Source organism: Protopterus annectens, chromosome 16.part0 (genome assembly GCF_019279795.1).
Source record: "Protopterus annectens isolate FY-2018-M chromosome 16.part0, PAN1.0, whole genome shotgun sequence".
Taxonomy (NCBI): domain Eukaryota; kingdom Metazoa; phylum Chordata; order Ceratodontiformes; family Protopteridae; genus Protopterus; species Protopterus annectens.
In genome coordinates, this window is record NC_056750.1 from 668,393,929 (window position 1) to 668,417,622 (window position 23,694).

At 42.9% G+C, this 23,694-nt stretch overlaps 1 protein-coding gene across 1 annotated transcript in view; it reads left to right on the forward strand.

Moving 5' to 3' along the window:
• Positions 1-23,694, forward strand: part of NELFB (negative elongation factor complex member B) — a 529,115-nt gene that overhangs the window by 132,939 nt on the left and 372,482 nt on the right. The window contains 1 exon segment of the mRNA XM_044058168.1: positions 11,144-11,256. Coding sequence (XP_043914103.1) covers positions 11,144-11,256 — 113 coding nt within the window.

Consider the following 23,694-nt stretch of genomic DNA (forward strand, 5'->3'; position numbering starts at 1 on the left):
CCTGTTTACTGCCCTTCAGCAGATGTCTGGCATCGTTCTGATGTACTTCGCTATGTTAAATGAGTTTAACATAAATAAGCAACGGACATCTCCATTGCTTATTTTAAAACTATCTCGCTATGTTAAACCCATGTAACATAGCAAGACACTAAAAAAAAGATCTTGCTTTCTCCAAATGGGTTTAACATCTCTGTTGCTTATTTTTGTTAAACCCATTGTTATACTAATGGAAAAAGTCGACCTTTTCCATTAGTATAATGGCCAATCAGCATGGTATAATAGTTTTTCATACACCTTAGAAAATACTTTTAGCAAAATTCTGTTAGTGATAGGCTGAATGAGGTATGTGTGTGTGCTTTTAAACAGGTTCCCAAGTCTAACTTGGGAAGGTCATTGTATTTGACAGGACAAAGTAGGGAGAATTTTAGTGCGAGGCATAGGTTACTGGAATTTAGTATGCCATGTGAAGTTGAGATGTGGTGACTTACTCCATTATACAAGAAGAGAAACTGTTAAAAAAAAAAAAAAAAAAAAAGGGGGGGGGGGCTTCATAACAGATTTTGTTTCTGTGAATGAGAATACTGTTTAAGGGCAGTAAGAGTCGTAGACTTGATTTAAGAGATGAGATGGGTATAAATTGGTGCTAACTAATGGTTGTAAACTGTGTGTTTTGTGGAGGGCCCATAAGATTAAAGATTGCTCCAATGATTTCCCCTTCCTCTACGCATTTGGCCTATTTTTAGGGTGAGAGCTGGTGATCCATTGTTTGGGTGAGACTGGTGAGCTTATCAACCCATTGTTCCCGTGTTTTAGGTGAGAGTGTACTGCTAAGGTGTGGATTGGTCTAATGATATGCAGACTGTCCTAATCCTTCCCTCCCTGTTAGCTTCCAGGAGCAGCGTGTGTGGTGGTGCTTGCAACAGCGTGTGTGGTGGTGCTTGCAGCAAGTGCTCACTAGGCATCTTGTTGGATGTCTAGTTAAACCTGCACATGTTGCCAGTGGTGCGAGTTGAGCTGCCATATTGTCTTCTGGACAAGAGATCTGGTATCTCATGAAGAAACAACAAAGGATCCACCAAAACACGATTTATTTAAAACTCTGACGTCTCGGCCACAGCCTTCAAGGAGTATAAACCATACAAAACCACAAACACATTTATACTAAAACATGCCATCAATTAATACAATTAAACAATTAACTGCTATTGGATAATTGCATTCAATTTAACAACATTCTCCAATTAAAAGCCTCATTTAAACCAAATGGATATAAAGTTTTAAATTTTAAAATATATATAGCTTCTTTATGTAACAACAGTTGTTTAATGTTCACATTCCTATATTTATAATCATATATTTGTTCTAAAACAGTCCCTTGTAGCCCATTACTGTCACTATTGTGAAAGTTTAAAAAATGCATGGCTACAGGGCTTTCTTCTTTTTTATTATTGATATCCCTAATATGTTCCAAGAGCCTCACCTTAAAGGGTCTCTTAGTTTCACCTATGTAGAATTTTTTACAAGGGCACCGAAGTGCATATATTACTCTCTCAGAATTACAGTGAAAAACATTATTAGTTTTAAATGGAATATTATTAATACATTCAAAACAAGGAATGATAAAATTACATGCTTTACATTTGCCACACTGGTAAGTCCCCATATTTTCAACATTATTTGTAATATAGTATCTACTGGAAAACTAAATCTACTCTTAACCAAAAAAATCCTTCATATTTTTACCCCTACGATAAGAAAATTTTAATTCCATATTTAACCAAGATTTTACACTACTTAAAGAGCATAAATATTTCCAGAATTGTAGAATTATTTTTGTAAATTCTGTAGTAATTCTGGTATCTCATGATCTGATGTAAATCTTTGTTCATTAATTACTATTGGGACCTCTGTTCCGTCCTCGGAACCGATACGGCCGTTTCCAAGCTCGCGCCAGCCAAAAACTGTCAGCTAAGACCTACCCATAATGCCCCTCTCCTAGTTGCTCCAGATCTTGTTTGCCACGTTCCTAGTCAGACGTGTTAGCAATCTTTCCCAAAGCTAAGTAGAAAATTTATTTGTAAGACCGTTTTCTTCAAAATTGTGTATTTTTTAGTCCAATTTAGCCTTTTTCTCAGTCGCCTATAACCTAATTCTGTTCCCTACCCTTTACCTTGGTAATTTAATTTCTGCCATTATTGGTACTGTCCCTCTCTCCTGCCTTTGATAGGCCTGTCCTTACCACTTGTAGTATTTTTTTAAATACCGTCATTGGTATTCTCTCCCTTATTGTGTTTTTTTCTATAGGATAGCCTTGTGGCCTTACTATGTCAGACAAAGCTAAGTTGGGGTTTAAACAGTGTGACATGTGTGGGCGTAAGATGCCTAACTCGGATACACACGCTTGTTGTGTCTACTGTTTGGGCGCGGATCATATTAAAGCTGACTGTGACATTTGTGCTAGTTTTAGTAATCGTGCACTAGTAGAACGTAAAAATAAACTTATTTTAAAAGGTTTAGTCGAGACCCTTTTTTTGGAGGCTCTATCTGGGTTGGAGGTCTGACTCCCTCCAAAGACCAAAAAACATAAGGAAAAACGGAGTCACTCAGTTCCTGCATCTCTGACAGTTACGGAACTGAGTCAGCTCCATGCTTCGGCACCTTCTGCGCAGACCTCTTCGGCACCAGGCTCTGTATCTACTCTCTCGGTGCCATCCATGATATTCACCCCTATTTTGGTTCCAACCTTAGCACCACTGACTTCGGTGCCGTCCGTTGGCTCTGATGACTGTACCTGCTTTGGTACCATCCCTAGCCACTGTGCCGACAGTTTCTTCGGCTCCATCAGCTCTAATACTCTAATACCTGCCAAGGACAAGATACTCTCCAACTTGTGACCCTTTTTTGGGGCAGAGGTTTAGCCCCTTTCTAGAAAGACCTGGTTCTCCTTCAGCAGCCTCCTTTAGATCCTCTAGGAGCTTTTCTGAATTAGATCTATTGCTGGTTGTGTACCAGCTTCTGGCAGCTAGGGGATTGCCCATTCCAGCTAGACCTTCCTTCCCTCTTGGCTCGGAATCTTTTACTACATCTTCCCCTGTTTATCCTCCAGCCCCTACCCAGATCTTGGTACCTATGTCCACTCAGGTGCATACTGTCTCACCTCTGAAAACAGTTTTTCCCCTGTCGGCACCGACCATCCTTGCGGCATCGGCTCCGGTGGAGCCGCTGCTCTCTTGGAGCACTGCTTGTACCATCAATACCTTGGTACATAGCCCGGAGCCTATTTTCTTGCTGGCGCTGTTTATGTCCACGACTCCCAACACTTCCAGTCTTCTCTGAGCTCCTCTCCTGGAGGTGGGCTTCCCTGGCTGGGGTGTGACCCCCATTCCGAGGTTGTCCTTGATTCCGGGCTCCCATCCCTCCTCTGGTGAGCCTGCTGTCCAGGTGATGGAGAGGGTCCTTCACTCCGAAGGCTCGCAGTCAGCACCAATGACATCAGTATCAGAACCCCCCCCCCCCAAGCATGCACCTTTCCCAGCCCTCTATTTCAGGACCCTGGGCACAGGAGTCGCAAGAACCCCCTTTGAAGGGAACCCCTTCTCCAGAGTCCTCCTCAGAATATCCCACTGGGGAGCCACCCCGGAAGAAACGGTGAAAGAGGAAGCACCATGATTCCTCGGAGGAATCCATCACCGAAGACTGATTGTGATGAGGGGGCAGGGTCCCCACAGTCTCCCCCAGACGTCTTATTCGGAGACCTTCTCGAAATCATCAACGGATGGCAGCGGGGAGACTGGAAGTCCTCTAACCCTTCTTCTGAGGAATCTGTGTTCTTGCAGGCCTTCCGTGCCCTGCCATTTACTTCCTGGGTGACCCCACTGGCAGATGACCTTGTTAAACTCATTGTGCGGAATGCCTGGAAGGCCCCGGACAACGTAGAGCCTGTCCCCCAGAGGCCAGGCAAAATTTTATCTACACCTGAAGACCAGCCCTACTGGTCCAAGCAGTTGACAGTTGATTCTATGGTCGTGGCCACCAAGAGGGAACTGGCAGAAGATAGTTCCACTGTCCATCCTCCAAAGAGGGAGTCCTGGATCATGGACAGACTAGGAAAGCGGATCTATGCTTCAGCAACCTTCACCATTCGGTCGCTGAACTATCTGGCACACTTTACTCGCCTCCAAAGAGACCCAGTTTCCGAAATGTCTCCCTCTTTGGTGGGAGTACTGCTTGATGAGGTGCATGATGCTGTCTCCTCGCAGCTAGCTACCCTTGAATCCATCTCTAACTCCTTGATGTGTTTGATCTCACACCACCGAGGGGGCAGCTCAAGCTGCAGTATCAGGCATCGTCATGAGATGCAATGCTTGGATGCGGTTGTGTGACTTCGCAGACCCCTTTAAATCTTACTTCGTCAGTGCACCTGTTGACGAATCTGCACTTTTTGGACCCAAAGTACAAGGCACACTTGCATGTAGTGAGAAAAACGGAAAGTTCTTGTCTGCTGTGGGCATACACTTTTCCAATCCTCAGAGGTCTTACTCCAGGAACCAGAAGGGAGGAAAAATGTGGTTCAAGAAATTCCAATGTATCTTTTCGTGATGCTCGTGGTGAACAACCCCCCCCCCCCAGGGCAAAGGGGGCAACTCATGTAGAAGATGCCCCTTTTGGGGTAGAGGGGATCCGTGTTACCAGAACGCTAGAAATTCTTTCTGTAGCGGACCCTACCAGCGCTCCTGAGCAGCGGCCCGATTGCTTTCCTCTGGAAGCAGTCGGGGGGGTTGTTTTTCTCTACACCAACCAGCCTGGCATCTTATTACTACTGATGTTTGGGTGCAGAGAATACTATCCAGAGGCTACCAAATACCATTCGATTTAATTCCCAGACCTGTCAAACGAATCCCCGATGTACCACCCAATCAGAGGGAATTAGCAGCCTTAGAAATAGAAAAGCTGCTGAGAAAGAGTCATCTAACCAGTCCCACCAGACCAGACAGGATCTGGGTTTTACTCAAGGTTCTTTTTAATGCCAAAAAAGACGGGACTGGAAACCAATCCTGGATTTCAACCTACTGAACAAATTTATCAAACCTCAAAAATTCCAGATGGTCACGGTACAGTCCATTCTTCCCTTCCTAGGGAGGGACAACTGGATGTGCTCTATAGACCTCCAGGACTCGTACTACCACATAAAGATGGATCACTGCTCCCAGAGGTTTCTCCGCTTCCGGCTGGGAGCCAGTCACTACCAGTTCAGGGCACTGCCATTCGGTCTCTTGACAAGCCTCCCATAGAACCCTGGCACTTGATTTTTTGGTACTTAAATATCTCACAGGTCCTCCTTTCGAGCCCTTTGATTCATGTGATTTAAAATTTTTGTCATGGAAAACCTTACTTCTAGTAGCACTTGCTGCAGGCCTTGAGTGTCGAGACCTTACTTGATCTTCCATATGGATAGGGTGTCCCTTCGTACTGACCCTTCTTTCTTGCCCAAGGTCATTGCTGGCTTTTCCATTAACCAATCTATTGACCTGCCGGTTTTCTTTCCTCAACATTCTTATAGAGGGGAGTACCTTTTGCACACCCTTGATGTACATGGGCAGCTGTTATTTGGACAGGATTAAATCTTTCAGGAAAACCGATCAATTGTTTATGGCCTTTGCAGGACCCAGATTGGGTAAAACTGTTTCCAAAGTGACCTTATCCTCCTGGCTTAGAAACGTCATTACCTTTATCTACAGACAGAATATGCTATCCTAACTTTCCAGAATAAAGGCTCATTCTACCTGATCTATGGTTACTTCAGTACCATTTCATTCTAGAGCCTCTATGGATGATATCTGCACAGCAGCCACTTGGGCAAGACCTCATACATTTATCTCTCATTACAAATTGGATTTTCCTCCAGGGGACGAGCATCTTTTGGTTCTATGGTGCTCAGGAGTATCCTTCCTTAGGGCCACCCAGGACTCAAGTAGCTGGGGACTCTGTCCTAATAGCAATTAATGAACAAAAATTTACAACATCAGATAAAGAAGTTATGTCTTACCATAACTTTCCATCTGTGTTGTAGATCTTTGTTCATTCATTACTTCCTGCCCTCCTTCCCCCTGCCTGGACTGCTGGTGGACTTTAGGAACTCTTGGTTAGGGTATCTGCTCAGACAGAGCCTTCTACTATTTTTTCTATTACTATGTCTATTATATAGGGGCGGGCAAACTCTATCTGGAGTAACTAGGAGAGGGGCATTATGGATAGGTCTTAGCTTAGAGTTTTTGGCTGGCGCAAGCTTGGAAATGGCCGTATCAGTTCGGAGGACAGAACCGAGGTCCTAATAGTAATGAATGAACAAAGATTTACAACACAGATGGAATGTTATGGTAAGACGTAACTTCTTTTTCGTTCTCCTCCTTCCCTGCCTGATTACTGCAACGCATGTGCTGCTTAGTAAAACGTGGTATCAACAGGGGTGCAGACGGAGCTTTGAGTTTCTCTGCCACAGGGCCTGGCATCCAAAATAAGCATTTTAATGTTTAATGCAGCTTGTGTATTGTGTAGACTTGCATGTTTTTGAGATGTGTTCAACAGACTGTATGGTGAATGACAGAAGTAGGTAGCTGTAGAGAAAATGAAGAGAGAGTTGCACCATGAGGAGAGTTGTTGAGTGGTAGATCAAAAACTGATATTTTCTTGGTTGAGTTTGTCGGGTGTGTGTTAGTGCCATGGCAGTACAGTGGATGAGTATGTGATCAGGGGCTTGTGAAAAAGTATCAACTGTGTTGTAGTTTGTAACTATAAGATGGAGGATTATAGTAAGGTTTATTGGGTGAGTGTAACTAGTTATACCGATCTTCAGTAATATTCCCTCTGTTTTAACCCAAAAAGATGAAGGAATAGGATGTGGGGGCTATGCAGTTAGTCAGATAGTGCAGCAAGAACAGAGATGTAGCTGTGAGTATTGTTTCATCAGTTTTGAAATGGAGAGAAACTGTTCATAAACACACCCTCATTGTGCAGAGCTCAATGTGCATGTAGTATTCCTGTGAGATCCACAAAAGGTTTTGTACACGTAAGGTTAAGAATGCCTTTCTACAAAGCTGGACTCCCCCAGGTAAACAGTGAGTTTGCAGGTAATGGCTCTACATCACTGTCCACGTTTCACAAAAGTGCAACTGTAATTGGCGTGTTGCTGCACATAACATAACTGAGCAACTAGATCACCATTGCTAGTGCAGAAGTAGTGCATAACTTTGCATCTGTTTAGAATGTTTATCTTGTAGTGGACAGGACAGTATGCACTGCCTCAGACATAGTTTGCATGTTTACTATTAAGTGGTGCTGTTGTGCTCCCACCAGTGGAAGTAGTTATTCTAGTGGATCACCGTCATTAACTTGCTTACTAATGGGATTTCATTGGCCATCATGTGCAGTGAGCTTATGTTTCTCTTTTGCCCATAACTGCTGAGGATGGCACATACTGTTTTGTTTGGTTTGGCTACTAGAAGTACTGTACAGCTGGAACTGTAGCTATAGGCATCGGATGAGCAGTTTTGGCTTGTTCATGTCCCCTATATAGTGCTGCTCTGCCTGTCAGGATTGGGCATTTACAGGCAAAACAGGGAGTACAGGGAAGGGTATATATATATATGTTTGTTTGGAGACCTTATCTGCACTTGAGACTGGAATATTTCACCAATGTATTGTGTTGTTTTGCTTAAACTTGACAGTAAAAAGCGGCATAAGTGCATGTACAGTATTTTTATTTTTCGTGTTTATTTGTTGAGAAAGAAAAACATGTACTTGTTTCATGGGGTCTACTTCACGTTGTTGAAGGCCGACAATATCGAAGCTGATATTGTCGGCACCAGATTAGTGAAAGCGAAAAACATTGGACGTTTAAACGGAAATCTCTGTAAGGGGAGATTTCCATTTAGTTCAGTGTAGTGCGGTCTTGGTGTTGGTATATTTAAGTTAGGGGGGGTGCAGGGGGCTTGCCCTCCCTTTTTGCAAAGGTAAGTTTTTATTTTTTTTAGGGATTTTTTTATCTTTGGATGTTTCAGAATTTGATGATATGGTGTCGACCATATCAGATTCGATATTCTGAAACTTCAGTAAGATAATATAGACGCGTTTCATGCAGTGTACTTTTTAAAAAAATATTACTCCAATATTAAAATTGCTCAGTTCCTGCCTTCCCTTAAATTTCAGTTCTCTTCTGCTGGTACTGTAACGGTAGACCAACCATACAGTGAACCACATTAAAAAAAAAAAAAAAAAAAAAAGAATGGTGTCGACCTGTGTGGCAGCAGCCACTTCATATCCCAACTGAAAAGTGCACAGTCTTGTTTTTCATCTGATACATCAGAAAAATCAGTTTTAGAAGCAGGAAATGAAAGTATGATATGCTACAATGCTGAGACTCTACTTGAAGTTCAATCTCTAATTTTGCCGTGCTGTATGTATGATGAGCTATTAACAGTGAGGCCTGTAAGGCCTAACTGACTCCAGGAACTACTACAGCTAGGCATCTTGCTGAAACATGAGCAAAAATGCCCAGATCTGGCTAAGAGTACATCCATCTCCTTTGGCAGATGCACAAAAAGGAAAATTATGTGAAAGAAAGAAGCACCAGAGCAGGAATTACAGCCAGACTGAAAACTAATCCACACAGGCCTGCACTTCCTTCCTTACTGCTGGCTAATGTATGCTTTCTAGAGAGTAAGAGAGGTTACTATAAGGCTGGAACTCTCTACACATATTAAGGTGAGAAACGGTTGTTTGTGTTTACTGAAACTGGGCTTAACTCCAGCATGCATGTTGTTTTGTACTGACAGAATTCATTCACTCTTTGGCAGGTTACATACATACACCTCTTCTACGAGAACAGTAACTGGTGTATTAACTGCGAGGTTGTCGCCTCACACTGCTCAGAAAACAATTTAATTTTGGTCTCTAAAATGCCGTATTACTTGCCTAGACAGTTTAATGGAGTGAGCATAAAAGCTGTTTACATTCTACCCAGTGCAGCACTTGCCACTCAGTACCAGTCTATAAGTGAACTCACGAACCGGTATATAGAGTTTGCCCTTGTAATTGCAGATTACTTTTTTTTTTTTTTTTAAAGCCAACATGAAATCAGTACTACCCGTCAGTATGTGAACTTCGCTACCATTGGGGAGAATACACTTGATAAGGTTTTCACCAATATAAAACTGGCATATAAGGCAGCACCTTACCCACACCTGGGCAACTCTAATCCTCTTGCCATCATGTTGTTTCATGCATACAAACCACTGCTAAAATCAGGAAAACCAAGGAAGCAAGTAAAGTTATGGGCTGAGGGTGTAATCAGAGCACTGCAAGACTACTTCAAGAGTACTGACTGGTTGATGTTCAGGGAGGAAGCCACAATGAATCACCAAATAGATCTGAAAGAATATGCAGAATACGTTATGGCCTACAATTCAAAATGTGTGGATAATGCGACAACTACCAAAGACATCATTATACATGTAAACCAAAAACCTCCCATAGCTGTCTCAGTCATACTCTGCCCTAAGTCATGAGCATTTTTGCACTCTTACGTTCTTGGAGAACTTGTTCACCTGACGTAAAAGTACATAATGAAAACTGCCAAGTGTTTGTCTTGCTAGTGTATTTCTTTGAGCTGTTTTACCTTTCTCTGTCTATAGCTACTTCTTGTTTTTAGCTGATTTTGGTTGGCCTGCCAGAATAATAATGTCCTGGTTAATCTCTATCTAACTTTCTTTGGCTTCCTGCCCTGTTTGTAATCTGAGATTTTATCTGCCGCTCTGTGACTGTATACTTGTATAGAGTTTTTGGTTCATTTGACCATTTACCGGAGACATTCACATTCTGTTATAAAGTCAGTAATTCAGACAGCTTTCAGGTGTTCAGGACTAATCCATTGGAAAAATTGTGACTTTTGTGAATGCATCAGGTAGCAGTCATTACTTAACATTATAAACTATGGCAATACAGGTTGTTTCTATAGAGTTGTATTAATGTTTCTATAGCAAGGTTTTTTTGTACTGTAGTCAAATCCATTGTCCTGTTAACAGTTTTTACTAGTCTTATGCTGTTCCCTTCTTTGAAGCACCTGAATAGAAAGCATAGGTTTTACAGTGCAGCTATTTTAACTTTTGACCCAACACCAACCCTTTCTTAGTATTTGATACAGAAAAATGTCTCTGCGTCATATCTGTGTTTCATTGTTCTTTGTTAGTGGGCCAGCATGGCATTTTTCTTGGAGTCATTCTTATTTCATTCTAAAATATTTTAAGTTTTGTTGAAAGGAAATTGCAGGCGGTAAGGCACTGAAGTTTGTTTATGCATAAAATTTGATGAATGTGTTTTAGTATTGCATGTTAGTTTGCGGTCCTCTTAATATTGGATGTAAGATTTTGATGCCATGGAGAAATGTCCCTGCCATGGAGCAGCCTTGACAGCAGTTGTATTATGCTTTGATTTTCTGGGAGTTAACAAGAAATACTGTTTTAATGTCTTTTGCTGAGCAATATCTGTTTTCAGCAATTATCTGTGGAAATGTTCATAGGTACACAAGTAGTTATTAACCTGTGGTTTCCAAATTGCACTTTCTGGTTAAGGGACTTCAGAGTGGTAGAGTAGGCAAATAGAGGCTGAAGGGATCAAACACTGGACTACAGGATGAAGTTAATTACAATTCATAGTCTTAATCATTTACAGTAAACTGATGTGCACTTGGAAGATGGATTTTTGCTTTGTCTCACTCGTTGTTTGTTTTTTATGTATTTGGCCTAGATCCCAGCATTATTAATATGTATTTTCTAAGATGGATGCTATACAAAGCATTAGTAGAAAAATGTATGTTGCCATTATAAAGTATTATGCCCCCCCCCCCCCCCCCGGGGTATTTGACTAAAAAAGGTCCATCATGGATCAACCTGCTTGTGCAGTTAACCAGTAAACAAATAGTTAGCCGCTGACTTAGTGGGTGTAGCAACTTCACAAACAAGACATCTAAAGTTCTTTTAATTGTACAGAATTATGAAGTATTATGCAGTGAAGCTGTCTACCTAAAATTTGTTCTGAAATTTTCTGGAGAGTTTGAGTGACTGTTCAGTTGATTATTTTTTTCTTGCAGTTCACATGGTGTCTTGATGCCTGTATTCGGGAGAAGTTTGTCGACAATAAGCGAGCCCGGGAATTGCAAGGCTTCCTCGATAGCATAAAGAAAGGACAAGAGCAAGTTCTGGGGTAAGAATGGTCATCCCTTTCTTTCAGGTTTGAGCAGTGTGTAGAAAGATGAGCCCTCCTTTAGTAACTGCTAACTGACAGTCGTCCTATTCCTGTCTGAGTCCAAGACTTGTACAAGGTATATGATGTTACTGTACCTTGCTTATAACCTCTGCTTTGTTTCTTTCATGCGTATCCTTTGTCTACTTTCTGCATCAACATAATTTTTCCTTGGGAGAGCCTTTTCCTTGTCATGGCACAGAACAAGACACATCCTGTGCGTGCGTGTCTGTGTGCGCTCACGCTCGTAATGTGCTCAGGACCAAGCTGTGTTGGCCACAGTCTTTTATCTCTTATGTAATCTGTATGGGTGTAGCAACTGTACCTGTTTCGTCTCTGGATTTGTTTATCTATTGTGTCCTAACAGTGTTTTACTCCATTTTCTTTTCATTTTCTGACCATTGGTGAGGATTAGATTTCTTGAGGTGGCAGTTGGACAGATGGACTAGGCTCTTTCCTTTTTTGATAAGGGTGATCAAGCTTTTAATATGTTATTTACCAGTGCTCTTCCCAAACCCTCAGTACACCTGCTATTACAGGAAAAGGAATTAACATGGTGGTTTCTCTCCCCTCCCTCTCATTTGTATGGCTTTGTTGTTTTCAGATCCCTCCACTGGTCAGGGTGTATGAAGTGGCACTCTTGACTGTCAGACTGTCTTTGGTAGGTGGCAGTATGACAGTTTTACTCAGTTACTCACTCCAGCATCCTCACACAGAAGGAAATGAGCTGATCCATTAGGATTCACTGAATTCTGTCTGTGGTTGATGCACTGGGTGCATTCCCCTTCTGTGTCAAGCTAAGATCAGCACTAGGTTGCCCTTGGCCTAGTTAATTTCATAACTGGTACATTTGTAAAAGAAATCCTGGAACTCAGACTTAGAGCGGAGCTGAACCTTAATTGTAATTCATGCTCACGACACGTTGCAGTTCACAATGTCTGATTGAAGAAAGACGTATAATGTTTGTGACCTGGGCTTCATATTACGTTTTATTTTCAGTGTATATGTCATAACTAGGGAAAAAAATGGTAATGCAAGTCATCACGCATTGATTTTCCAATACTTGTTATTGGAAATCCGTAAACTGTTGAAGTCATGGTGAATGTCAGACAGACTGCGATAATGAATGCAAAAAGTTAAGATTGTTTCACTTCCATATGAATGGGAATGTATGAACAAAAAATGTTTCATTTGCAGCCACACCAGCTTGAGTCTGTGCCAAAGTAACTGTAGCAAACAGAATAGGCTTTTTTGGAAATTCATTCTGTTCAGTAGTGGCAACCTTCAAAAGAAGTTAATTTATGCTACATGCAGTTATAATCTCATGATTTTAAGTATGAATGTAAATGCATATACAGGTGTTGCATTCTTATTTGTATGACTTCTTAACCTGACGTAGGAACATTTGATGTCCTTCTATTCCTATGTTGCAGTATTCTTGGTGTGGGATTTCCTGCCTTCAGGCGACTCGTACATCTGCTTCTATACAAAAGCTTCAGCTTGGCTGTTGCAGTTGTGTGGGAAGTCACACGTAGGGCCATAAACCAGGGACCCTATGTTTGATGTGTGCACACACAATCCCCAGAACTTTTCAGCTGCAGATGAATTTGCATCGTACAATCGCGCTGCAGACGTCGGATTGACTATAGATAACCCGTTGGGTTTTTGCATTTCTAATATTTTACTGATCTTTTGCATTGCTTAGGCTTGGTTGTTGTAGCTTTCAGCTGATGTCAGGGAAAAAGGGAAAGTGACAATGCGGATGCCAAATTCCCCATAAGGACGCCCATGACAAATGCGTTTTTTGCTTAGGCTGGGAACACGACCATAACACCTGCCCTATTTGTAAATCTTTTGTTCCTAAGACCTTATGTAGCTGCCTTGCAGCTTTAAATCTTTACTTAGAAAATCACCTCCTCAAACGGTTGGTTCTCTGGATGGATCCCACTTCGGAGGCCGCCCAAGAACCTCCGCATAAGAAGGCAAAGAACCATAGGCCTTCATTGCCTGCCGCTTCACACCCGGATGCCCCACCAACTACTGATGTAGGAGTTGAGCGCTCGGCAGATCCGTCTGCTCCATCAACCTTCCTCGTGGAGGTCGCTGCACAGCTGACCGGTACACAGAGCTTTCTCAGACACCAACGCCTGTCGATGTCGAGGAGGAACCAGATTTGGTGGTTCCTTCGATCGGGATCCAGACCTCTGATACAGCCGCTGTCAAATCCGTCTCTAGACAGACTTCCAAGGCCACTCCGACCAAAAAGGAGCAAAAAACAAAACACGTTACTCCTGCTTCTGAAGCCCCTTCGGACTGGGAGGCCTTCACTTCTTCGCTTATGCAGGCTTTTATGGCCCTTAGGCCTTCTGCCTCACCCACAACTACATTGCCTCTTCAAAGCCTTAGGCCTCCCTCTGCTTCTTCATACCCATGGCTCCCCTACGTGAGGAAGTGGAACATGAATCTTCCTACTCTTCCTCTGATGAATCCATCTCTTATGCATCCCAGATTGCTTCTCCCAAGGAATATTATCCTCCTGATGAGGATTCTGTGGAAGGGGATTCTCCGCCTGAAGACATTATATTTGGTGAAACCATCACCAAAATGAAAGATTATTTCCAATGAGATACTTCCCAAATGACAGAAACCCAAAAAAGATACTTTGAACTGCTGCAAGTGGAGTCCCCCTCCCCTACAGCTGCACCCCGTCCTTCCAGCATACTTGGATGCCTTTACTGCAGCTTCTAGAACACCCGACTCTCAGCCTCCTGCACCTAAGGGCCCAGACGGCTTCTACAAGGTGCCAGAGAAACAAAAATTTCTTATAAAGCCACCCTTAGCTGACTCAGCAGTGATTTGACACTGCCCCTGATAAACAGTCTAGGTTGTTACTGTCTGCCTCCCTATTGCCCATGGATAAAGATAGCAAATCCATGGATAGGATAGGCAAGAGGGTGTACACTTCTCCACTTTGGCCTTCAGAGCCATTAACTATCAAACACACATGACCAAGTATGCTTTGGACTTCGTATCCCAAGCCACCTCTATGCTGGCTTCAATCCCTAACAGTCCAATTAAGATGGATATCTCCTCCAAATTGTCCTCAGCCCTACAAGTGGCTAGACACTCCATAAAATGCAGCTACGATGCTGCAGAAGCTTCTGCTCACTCTGCAGCATCAGCATCTGTCCTTAGGAGATATTCCTGGCTTAGACTACAGAATCTGCCAGAGGACTTAAAGTCCAAAATCGTGGATGCCCCATTGGATTGCAACTTCTTCTTTGGAAAGCAATCTGCAGACCTTTTGAAGAATCTGCAAGAACAAAGCAAAGAATTACAGGATATAAAACCTCTCCTGATAATCCCGTATACCCAAATTTTATAGGAACTACCCAGCTAAAACTACCTTGGCGTAACCTGCATTCTGCTGCCTCCTCCTCCTCCAGACCCAGAAGAGGAACTAGAAGACATTCCTCATCAGGACTACTGGCCCACCTCCTCAGCCTAGACAACCCTTTCAGGACAGGGGAGGTCCTAATAATGCGTGACTGCCTTACTCATCTGCCCCTCTAAGCTTGCCTTACCCACTGTCTCCCCTTCTGGCAAAAATCACTACAGACCAATGGGTATTAACCATTATTCAAAAAGGGTACTTTCTATCCTAGAAACAAATCTCTGCCCCCCCCCCCCAAAATGCCATCTTTTCCACAAATTCGGTCAGACCCTCAACAACAAGGCACAATACAGCCAGTTCCCATAGGACAAGAAGGAAAGGGATTCTACTCCCGTCTGTTCCTGGTCCTTCGAAAGAACAGTCCCTGGAGACCCATTTTGGATCTCTCCTTCCTAAACCTTTACCTGCAAGGTACCCACCTTCAAAATGCTATCACTTCCCACTCTCTTACCCCTCATACCTTCAAATGCTTTCATGGTCACCTTGGACCTAAAAGATGCTTACCTGCACATTCCCATCAGGGCCTTACACAGATGTTTCGTGCGTTTCTCTGGCCCATCCTCGCACTTCCAATTTATGGCCTTGTCCTTTGGTTTATCCACTGCCCCAAGAGTGTTTACAAAGTGCCTGACTCCAGCCATTGCCTTTTGCAGGATCCATGAAATCCAGATTTACCTATATCTGGACGACATCCTTATCCTAGCACAGTCCAAAGATTTCCTCTTAAGGAATCTTACACTTCACTAAGTCCCTTCTACAAAGTTTAGGGTTCATACCAAACATCAAGAAGCCCTCCCTGAACCTAGACAAGAACAAGATATTCCTAGGTTGCAGAATCAATACAGAATGAATTAAAGCCTTTCTCCGATAGGACAAGGTTCTAGTTCTAACTTCCTACTTTCGTGAAGTCTTGTTCTTCCACACAGTCACTGTAAGGCAATTCCTTCGACTCCTGGGATTGATGGCAGCAATCATTGGCCAGAATGCATACACGAAAACTGCAATGGTCCCTCAAAAAATATCTGGTCACAACACCAGAATCACTTAGAACAAGTTATCACCCTTCTTCCCTATTTAAAGAAGGAAATCATTTGGTGGATCTAACAAGTACAACTAAACTCTGGGCTTCCACTGCAGCCCCCTCAAGCCACAAAAGTATTGCATACAGATGCCTCAGACTCAGACTAGGGAGCCACCTTGCACTCTTAGAGTCCAAGCCCAGTGGCAACCTCCCATAATAACCAAACACATCATTGTAAAGGAGATGACAGCAGTTTTTTTTAGCTCTACAGACCTTCTACTACTACTACTGCTACCAGGTCCCCTTCTGATAGTAACGGGCAATACCATTGTTATGTGGTAGATCAACAAACAGGGAGGTACCAAGGCATACCAGTTTTGCAGGCTAGCCCTACTAATTTGGGACCTAGCATACCAGCACAACCTATCCCTGCAAGCCAGTTACATTCCTTCACAGGACAACAAGCAAGCAGACCCCCTGATCAGAACATCTTCCACAACACGAATGGATGCTGAGCAGGGCGATCTTTCTAGACATAGTCCACTGGTGGGGCACTCCACAAATAGACCTGTTTGCCTCCCCCCAGAACAGGCAGCTGCAGACCTTCTGCACAAAGACCCCCCCCCCCCAAGTGTGGAGAGTAGACTTCAGTTTCACATGGTAAGGGAAGTTCCTGTATGCCCCCCTTCCCTCTGATTCAGAAAGTCCTTCTGAAAATCAGGAAGGACAAACCAAACATCTTCCTAGTGACTCCCTACTGTCCAAGGCAGCTCTTGTTCCCCCTTCTATACAATTTAGCCAAGGGCAATCACTGCAAGTTACCCCACAAGGTGGACCTTCTGACACAAGACAAAGGAACTTTCCTACACCCACACTTGCAAATGCTATCCCTGACTCTGTGGGTTATAAACTACTAATCCCATTCAGACAACACTATTCAGAGGACGTGCTGTCAGTCCTGAGGGAGGCCTGGAAACCACTACTAGAAAATAATGCCTTGTCAAATGGGAAAGATTTACTCTGTGGTATCTGGTACAGGAAAGGGACCCTTACGACGCTGCCACCCCCCCTAGTCCTCTCACATCTGTGTCAGTGTAAAAAGGGTGGATTTTGCTATTCATCAGTGAAAGTGCACCTCTCTGCATTATCAGCCTGCTTACCTCTAGACCCCCCCCTGTTAGCCAGGCTACATGTGGGACTCTTCCGTAAAGTGGTCTTACACATCAGACCACCTAAGAAGCCTATTCCGCCTCCATGGGACCTGAACTTCATCCTGGAAAATCTCACTCAGCTCCCAGCTAATACAACCTCTCTACAGTTTTGTACTTGGAAAACAGTACTATTACCTCTTACCTCTGACAGAAGGGTGTCTGAGCTACAAGCCTTAATGGCATGCTCACCTTAAACCATTTTTCATAGGGACAGGGTCACACTGAGAACTAACCCTGCCTTCAAGCCCAAGTTAGTCAGGGACTTCTCTCTAAATCAATCCATTCACCTACCCAATTTTTTCCCCTTTCCCACTAACCAAGGAGAGAGGATACTCCACTTCCTAGATGTCCACAGGCAACTGAGATTTTAGACAACGTCTAAAACTAAAAAACTGATGCATGAGCCACGTGCACAGGCCTCTATGCCTAAAAAAACAAATGATCAAAATGGCTGAAGACCTTATTACCTTGATCAGGGATACCTATCCCCCTCCAAATAAGAGGCCTAGGCAAGACACTGATTATGAATCTTCAGATCAGGTTTCTATTTCTTCTGATTCCTCTTCTGATCAGGAATTATCTATACCTCCCTATGAGGATTCTGATGCTGAGGAGTCTATTCCATCTGCATCGCCTCCAGAGGATTATTCATTTGGAGAAACCTTGCATACTTTGAGGGAGCATTTTCACTGGAGTTCAGACTTCTCAGAATCAAAAAAGAGGCGCAGGGATTTCATTCTTCTCCCTCAGCACAAGCCTTTACCAATTCCCCCTGTTTTAGACATTGTGGATGATGTGTTTTCGGAGTCAAGCCTGACCCCTGACTCCTTACCTCCGGCTCCCAGTAAGCCTGACAGATTACAGGGTCCCTGACTCCCATAAATTTTTATTTAGAAACCCTGCTGCTGACCCTGAAACTATTTCAGTGTCCAAAGGGAGTTAAGGCCTCAACAACAGAAAACCCTACCCCCTCTGACAGAGATTCAAGGGCACTAGACAGATGGAGAAAAAAGTGTATACATCTGCAACCTTGGCAGTCAGGGCCTTAAACTGTCAATTTCACATGCTTAAGTACCAACAACATGTTATGGGATCGCTGAAACAGAAAATTATGTTGATTTCACAATGTGCAGAAAATAAAGAATTGCAGGAATTATTGCATGCAGGTGAACAAGTTGGAAAGCGTACTTTGCAATGTGGTTTTGATTCCTTGGAGGCCTCCTGCAGGGCCGCAGTTACTGGATCTGTGATTAGGGGGCATGCCTGTTTAAAGGAACAACATTTGCCTGATCATGTTAAAGCTAAATTGCTAGATGCACCTTTACAGCATGATCCTTTGTTTGGTATTAAGGCAGAAGAGGTTTTAAAGAAAATGGAAGACAAAGATAAGTCCATGCAAAATGTTAAAGACTTCTTACAAGTGCAGCCACCAAGATTCAGTATACACTGGCCTACAAAAAGTGTGCTTGCTAGTGTGTTTAATGAAGTTTGCAGAATTGGAGTCTAGGCGTACTTGAGTTGGCAGTCTCTTGCATCATGGTTTAAGGTTGCAGCAGGTGTGTGCCCCCACCCGCAGTCTTAAAGTTTCCTGGAAAATGTTTTCCCCCCAGTGTATATGAAATTGAATTTTATAAGGGATAGACTAGGAAGAGAAACAAAGGGTGAGAGAGGAGAAGCTACCACTTTCAGAATTTGAGCAAATGTAGCAAAGTTTCATTCCAGTTAGCATAATTAAGTAACTTGTACTGCTATAAGTACAGTAGCAGCTGTTTACAAAGGCAGTATGTGTAGATGTTCATCGTGTTACACTGCTGCAGTCATTACACTTGGGTTATCCTGCCGTCAGGCGGTTCCCCAGTCGGCCTGAGTTCCAAAGTCTTGGTCCGGCATCCGTTGCTGTCGCCTCCTCCCTGACGTCAGTGCGACAGGGGTATACAAGATGCAGCCGACGCCATTTTCTTCAGTCTTTCTTGCCGCGCGATGCCCGAAGCAAAAGCAGTTCGCAAGTGCCGGTCGGCAGTCTCCTGAGATTTTCATTCCGAATCCAGAACCGAAGTCTTCTACAAAGCTAAGTACCCAGTTGGGGAAACTGTTTCTTGCCTCAGACCGATATTGGTAAAAGTTAAGAACTTTATTTCTTGCAGGAAGCAAATACCTCATAAGGATTTCCATTCCTATTGTATCCCATGCGTAGGACCAGACCACAACGTCACTGGTTGTCGGTTTTGTGCTAGGTTTAACAAGCGCACTATTAAATGTCTGTTTGATTTTGCCCAACATTATTTTGGTAGAAAATTCAATTATACCATGCCGTCGGAACTTCCGACGACCGAAATACACAAAAAGCGAAAAGACAAGGATAGGCATCCGAGGCCTAAAACTGACAAAGCCTCTTCTAGGCCAGTCGCTGGTTCTCTGGTTTTCAGTGAGGTGCCTTCGCAGCCCCTGACTACCGCTTCTGTAGAATCACAAGCCACCTCTGACTCCCACGTGGAGATGGCTGGGTCTTTGGACGCACAAGTTATTCAGCCTACCGAGACTATCCTTTCAGAGGGATCCGGAGTAGCTGAGCAACCCACAGCTTCAGAGGGTGTCGTCAGACCTACTCAGTTAAGCATTAAACCCTCAGCTAAGTCGAAGCCTCTTTTAAAGTCAAAGAAAGAAATACAGCATTCTCCAGGACAGGCCTCCATGCCTAAGAAACAAATGCTCAAAATGGCCGAAGACATAATCACTCTGATCAGGGGGGTCACATCCCCCTCCTGATAAAAGGCCTAGACGGGATGCAGACTATGACTCATCCGACCAGGTGTCAATCTCTTCTGATTCATCCTCAGACCTAGGATGCTCTTTACCCCCTTATGAGGATTCTGATGCTGTGGAATCACTTCCATCAGCCTCACCGCCTGAGGACTACTCCTTTGGGGAAACTCTACATACCATGAGGGAGCATTTCCACTGGGAAGGCCAGGATTACTCCGAATCCAAGAAAAGGCTCAGAGACTTCCTTTGACTACCTCAACACAGACCCCTTGCTATTCCGCCAGTGTTAGATATTGTGCATGATGTGTATACTGAATCCAGCTTAAATCCTGATTCCTTACCTCCAGCCCCTGTTAAACCTGACATACTACAGAGTCCCTGATTCGCATAAAGTTCTGTATAAAAGCCCTGTAGCTGACCCTGAAACTATTTCTCAGGGACCCAAAGGAGTTAAGGCCTCATCAGCGAAGAATCCAGTTCCCTCTGATAGAGATTCCGGAGCATTAGACAGATGGGGAAAGAAAGTATATATGTCTGCAACTTTAGCAATGAGAGCCTTAAATTGCCAGTTTCACATGCTAAAATATCAGCAATTTTTACTGTCTCAGTTAAAACAGAAAATGCTTCCAGAATTAGATCCTCCTAATTTTAAAGAAATGCAGGATTTATTGCATGTAGCTGAACAAGTGGGAAGGCATACTTTGCAATGTGGTTTTGATTCTCTAGAGGCCTCCTGCAGAGCAGCAGTTAAAGGCTCTGTCATTAGAAGACCTGCTTGGTTAAAAGAACATACATTACCAGGTCATATTAAAGCAATATTATTGGATGCACCTTTGCAGCAGGAATGTGTTATTTGGAGTTAAGGCAGAATAGGTATTAAAGAAAATGAAGGATAAGGCAAAATCTATGCAAACGGTGAAGGATTTCTTACAGGTTTAGCTTCTTAGATTTAGCAGAAACTGGCCAACTAAGAATTGGTCCTTTCCAATTACAGACAGACCTCAAAGGGGAAGATACAGACGTCCACGAGGTAGAGGTCACACACAAGGTCCTTATAGGCCTCTACAATGGGTTGCATCAGGCCAGAAAGAAGGGGAAGATGGGCCCCAACCATATAAAAAAAAAAAACAGCTCCAATGACTTCCCACTACAGCTGCCAAACAAATCCCTCTTGGCAGCCCCCTTGGGAGGAAAACTGGCACTCTTCTACCACAATTGGCAAATGATCACCAAGGACAAATGGGTTCCCAACATTGTATTTCAAGGTTACAGGTTCCACTTTCACACTCTGCCAAGGTTAAAAGGAATGCAAAATCTGCCACCAAATCAATGGGCAGAGGCTCAAAAACAAATTACAGCACTCATGGATATGAGAGCTATTCAAAAGGTACCATCACAGGAGCAAGGACAATGATTTTACTCTACTCTTTCTGTTACCCAGAAAGGACAAAGCCTGGAGGCCCATTCTGGATCTTTCATCTCTAAACACTTACCTGGATGTTCCGAAATTCACGATGTTGACATTACAGCAGCTTCTTCCCATGCTGGGCAAGAAAGCTTGGCTTGTGACTTTGGACCTCAAGGAGGCATATCTGCATGTCCCTATCAGACAGAACTGCAGAAGATACCTCAGATTCATAGCTGGTTCAATGCACTACCAATTCTCTGCACTGCCCTTTGGCTTATCTACTGCGCCCAGGGTCTTCACAAAGTGCCTGGCACCAGTGATTGCATTTTGCAGACAGAAAGGAATTCAAATTTATCCGTACCTGGACGACTGCCTGATCCAAGCAAAGAGCAAGGACATTCTTCTAAAGCATGTGTGTCCAGCCCGCGGGCCGCATGTGGCCCTCAGAGCTCTTCCGTGCGGCCCGCAACCCTAGTTCAGTCCAAAAACAAAAATGCAACATTTTTACATTTTTTGCGCCATTTTTTTTCATGACCGCAACCTTTAACCTCACATTGTCTGTGTGCGCATGTGCCAAGAGCACCCTTGCCGTTTATTTATTTTTTTTTTTGCGCCGAAATAGGACCTTTGTGTTCGCGCCGAAGAGCTGAAGTGGAAGGATTCATTGTTTGCACTGAAGACCTGAAGAAGAGGGATTAGCCATTGTATTTAAAACAAACAGCAACTCCTAACTGTATTGACAGGTAAGTATGAAATGCTGCTGTTATTTTTTTTAATTATATGGTTTGCTAGGATTGTACACCAGGCTATGATTTTTGAGGGTAGAGAATTAGGGCAACCTTTACAGAACAATCCAAACCACTCATGGATAATGGCTTGCTAAATTTGTGACTCTGACATGAGGGTGTGCTTCTTCACTGTGCAAGTACACTGATCTTGAATATAGTCTCAGTAAATGTGCTAAGGTACTGAAGTTTGTAGTATTACCAGAATGCTAGAAGAAGACCAGTTGTACAAAGGTGTGCACATATCAAGAGTCTGAAGGTTTGATGTGGCACTGTATTTGTTTTCTGATAACTTTGCCTCCAGGTTTTCAAGAGCTGCCCTATCCAGTTATCCTTTTAGCTTGATACAGATTGCTTGTATATTTGATAAATGTTTGGTTAGCTTGGCTGTGTAGTGCAGAGGTGACATGTTTTGATGAGTATAAGCTGAACAGGCTGAGTGAAGTGAGATGTTTTGCACTGCTGACTGTTCAGGTGCTCACCCAAATACAAACTTGACCACTCATGCAAAGAAGTATATCCTGCTAAAATTAACACAGCTGTCATTTCCAAGACTAGGTTAAAAATATATATATATGGCAGGGACCTGCTTGAAACTGTGACCTGCTTGAACTATAACCTGTCTTCAGCCCATCATCTCAGCTTTATTGTGACCCTTTTTTCTCCTATCAGGCTTTCTTTTTCATCTCTGTGTTTAGTATATTAAGCATAACATTTTGCTGTTCTGCCAGAGACGGTGTTTTTTTCCTCAGTGCAACATAATTTTTGTCCAGATTGTAGCTTCAGTGTCTTCAGGAAAGACAGATTACTGGCTGTGCACTTCAACAGTGCTCAGTTTTCAGTGAGCTGCTGGAAGATGCTTCTCTGTTTAAGTATTTATTTTAAAAAGTGAACTACTTTAAAAATGTTTGTTTGCAGTAAGATTTTAATCAGATTCCCACTTCTTTACTGCTTTTAACTGCTGTGTACTTGAATGGAGTAATATAACAACTGTGCAGATTTTCTTTTCTCCTTCTACATATGGCATATATTAGAGACCTACAGAAACAATTTTGCTTCAAAGGGAAGTGCTATAGTTGCCATACATCTCCTCAGTACTTCTTTATCATTTGTTGTTTTCACTAACTAGTTTGTCAGCATTTTTAGTGTAACCTAGAACTGTATACTTCAAAAAAAAAAAAAAAAAAAAAAGTGTTCTGTGCAGTATGACTGAGGACTTTGCTTCACCTTTCTGTTTAATGTTAAGTACTGGTCTCTTCATTGATGGTAATGTCTTCTGTTTATGAAGAAATTGCTGGGAGAGTTGAGGCCATAAATAAGACATTTCATACTATAAAGGTGTTTAATATATTTTGACTTTGTTCTCTTTCTACTAGTACACTGCTCATTGTGACGGCTTTGGTTATACTTGAGCAGTTCATTGAAAGCAGGTATTGAAACTAAAGGAACTGATAAGAGGATAGACATGTATGGGAAATGTTTCCATTTTGGGTTTCACCTTGTTATATAATGTTGTTTTATGAATTAGTACTACTATTCATATGATCATCACTGATTTTGTTTTGGAGAAAGTCACGCTAGTGGCAGAAGCAAACTCCAGTAGTTTCCTATGATTGTTGAAGTGGAAAGTCCACCTACTTTGGCTAGATAGTTCTCTGTAACATCATTTGCATAGAAAAGAGCCAAATGAGCTTCCTAATACTAACAGAAGTGTTTGTCCTATATGCAAATGATTTTATAGACTGAAGCTATGATTT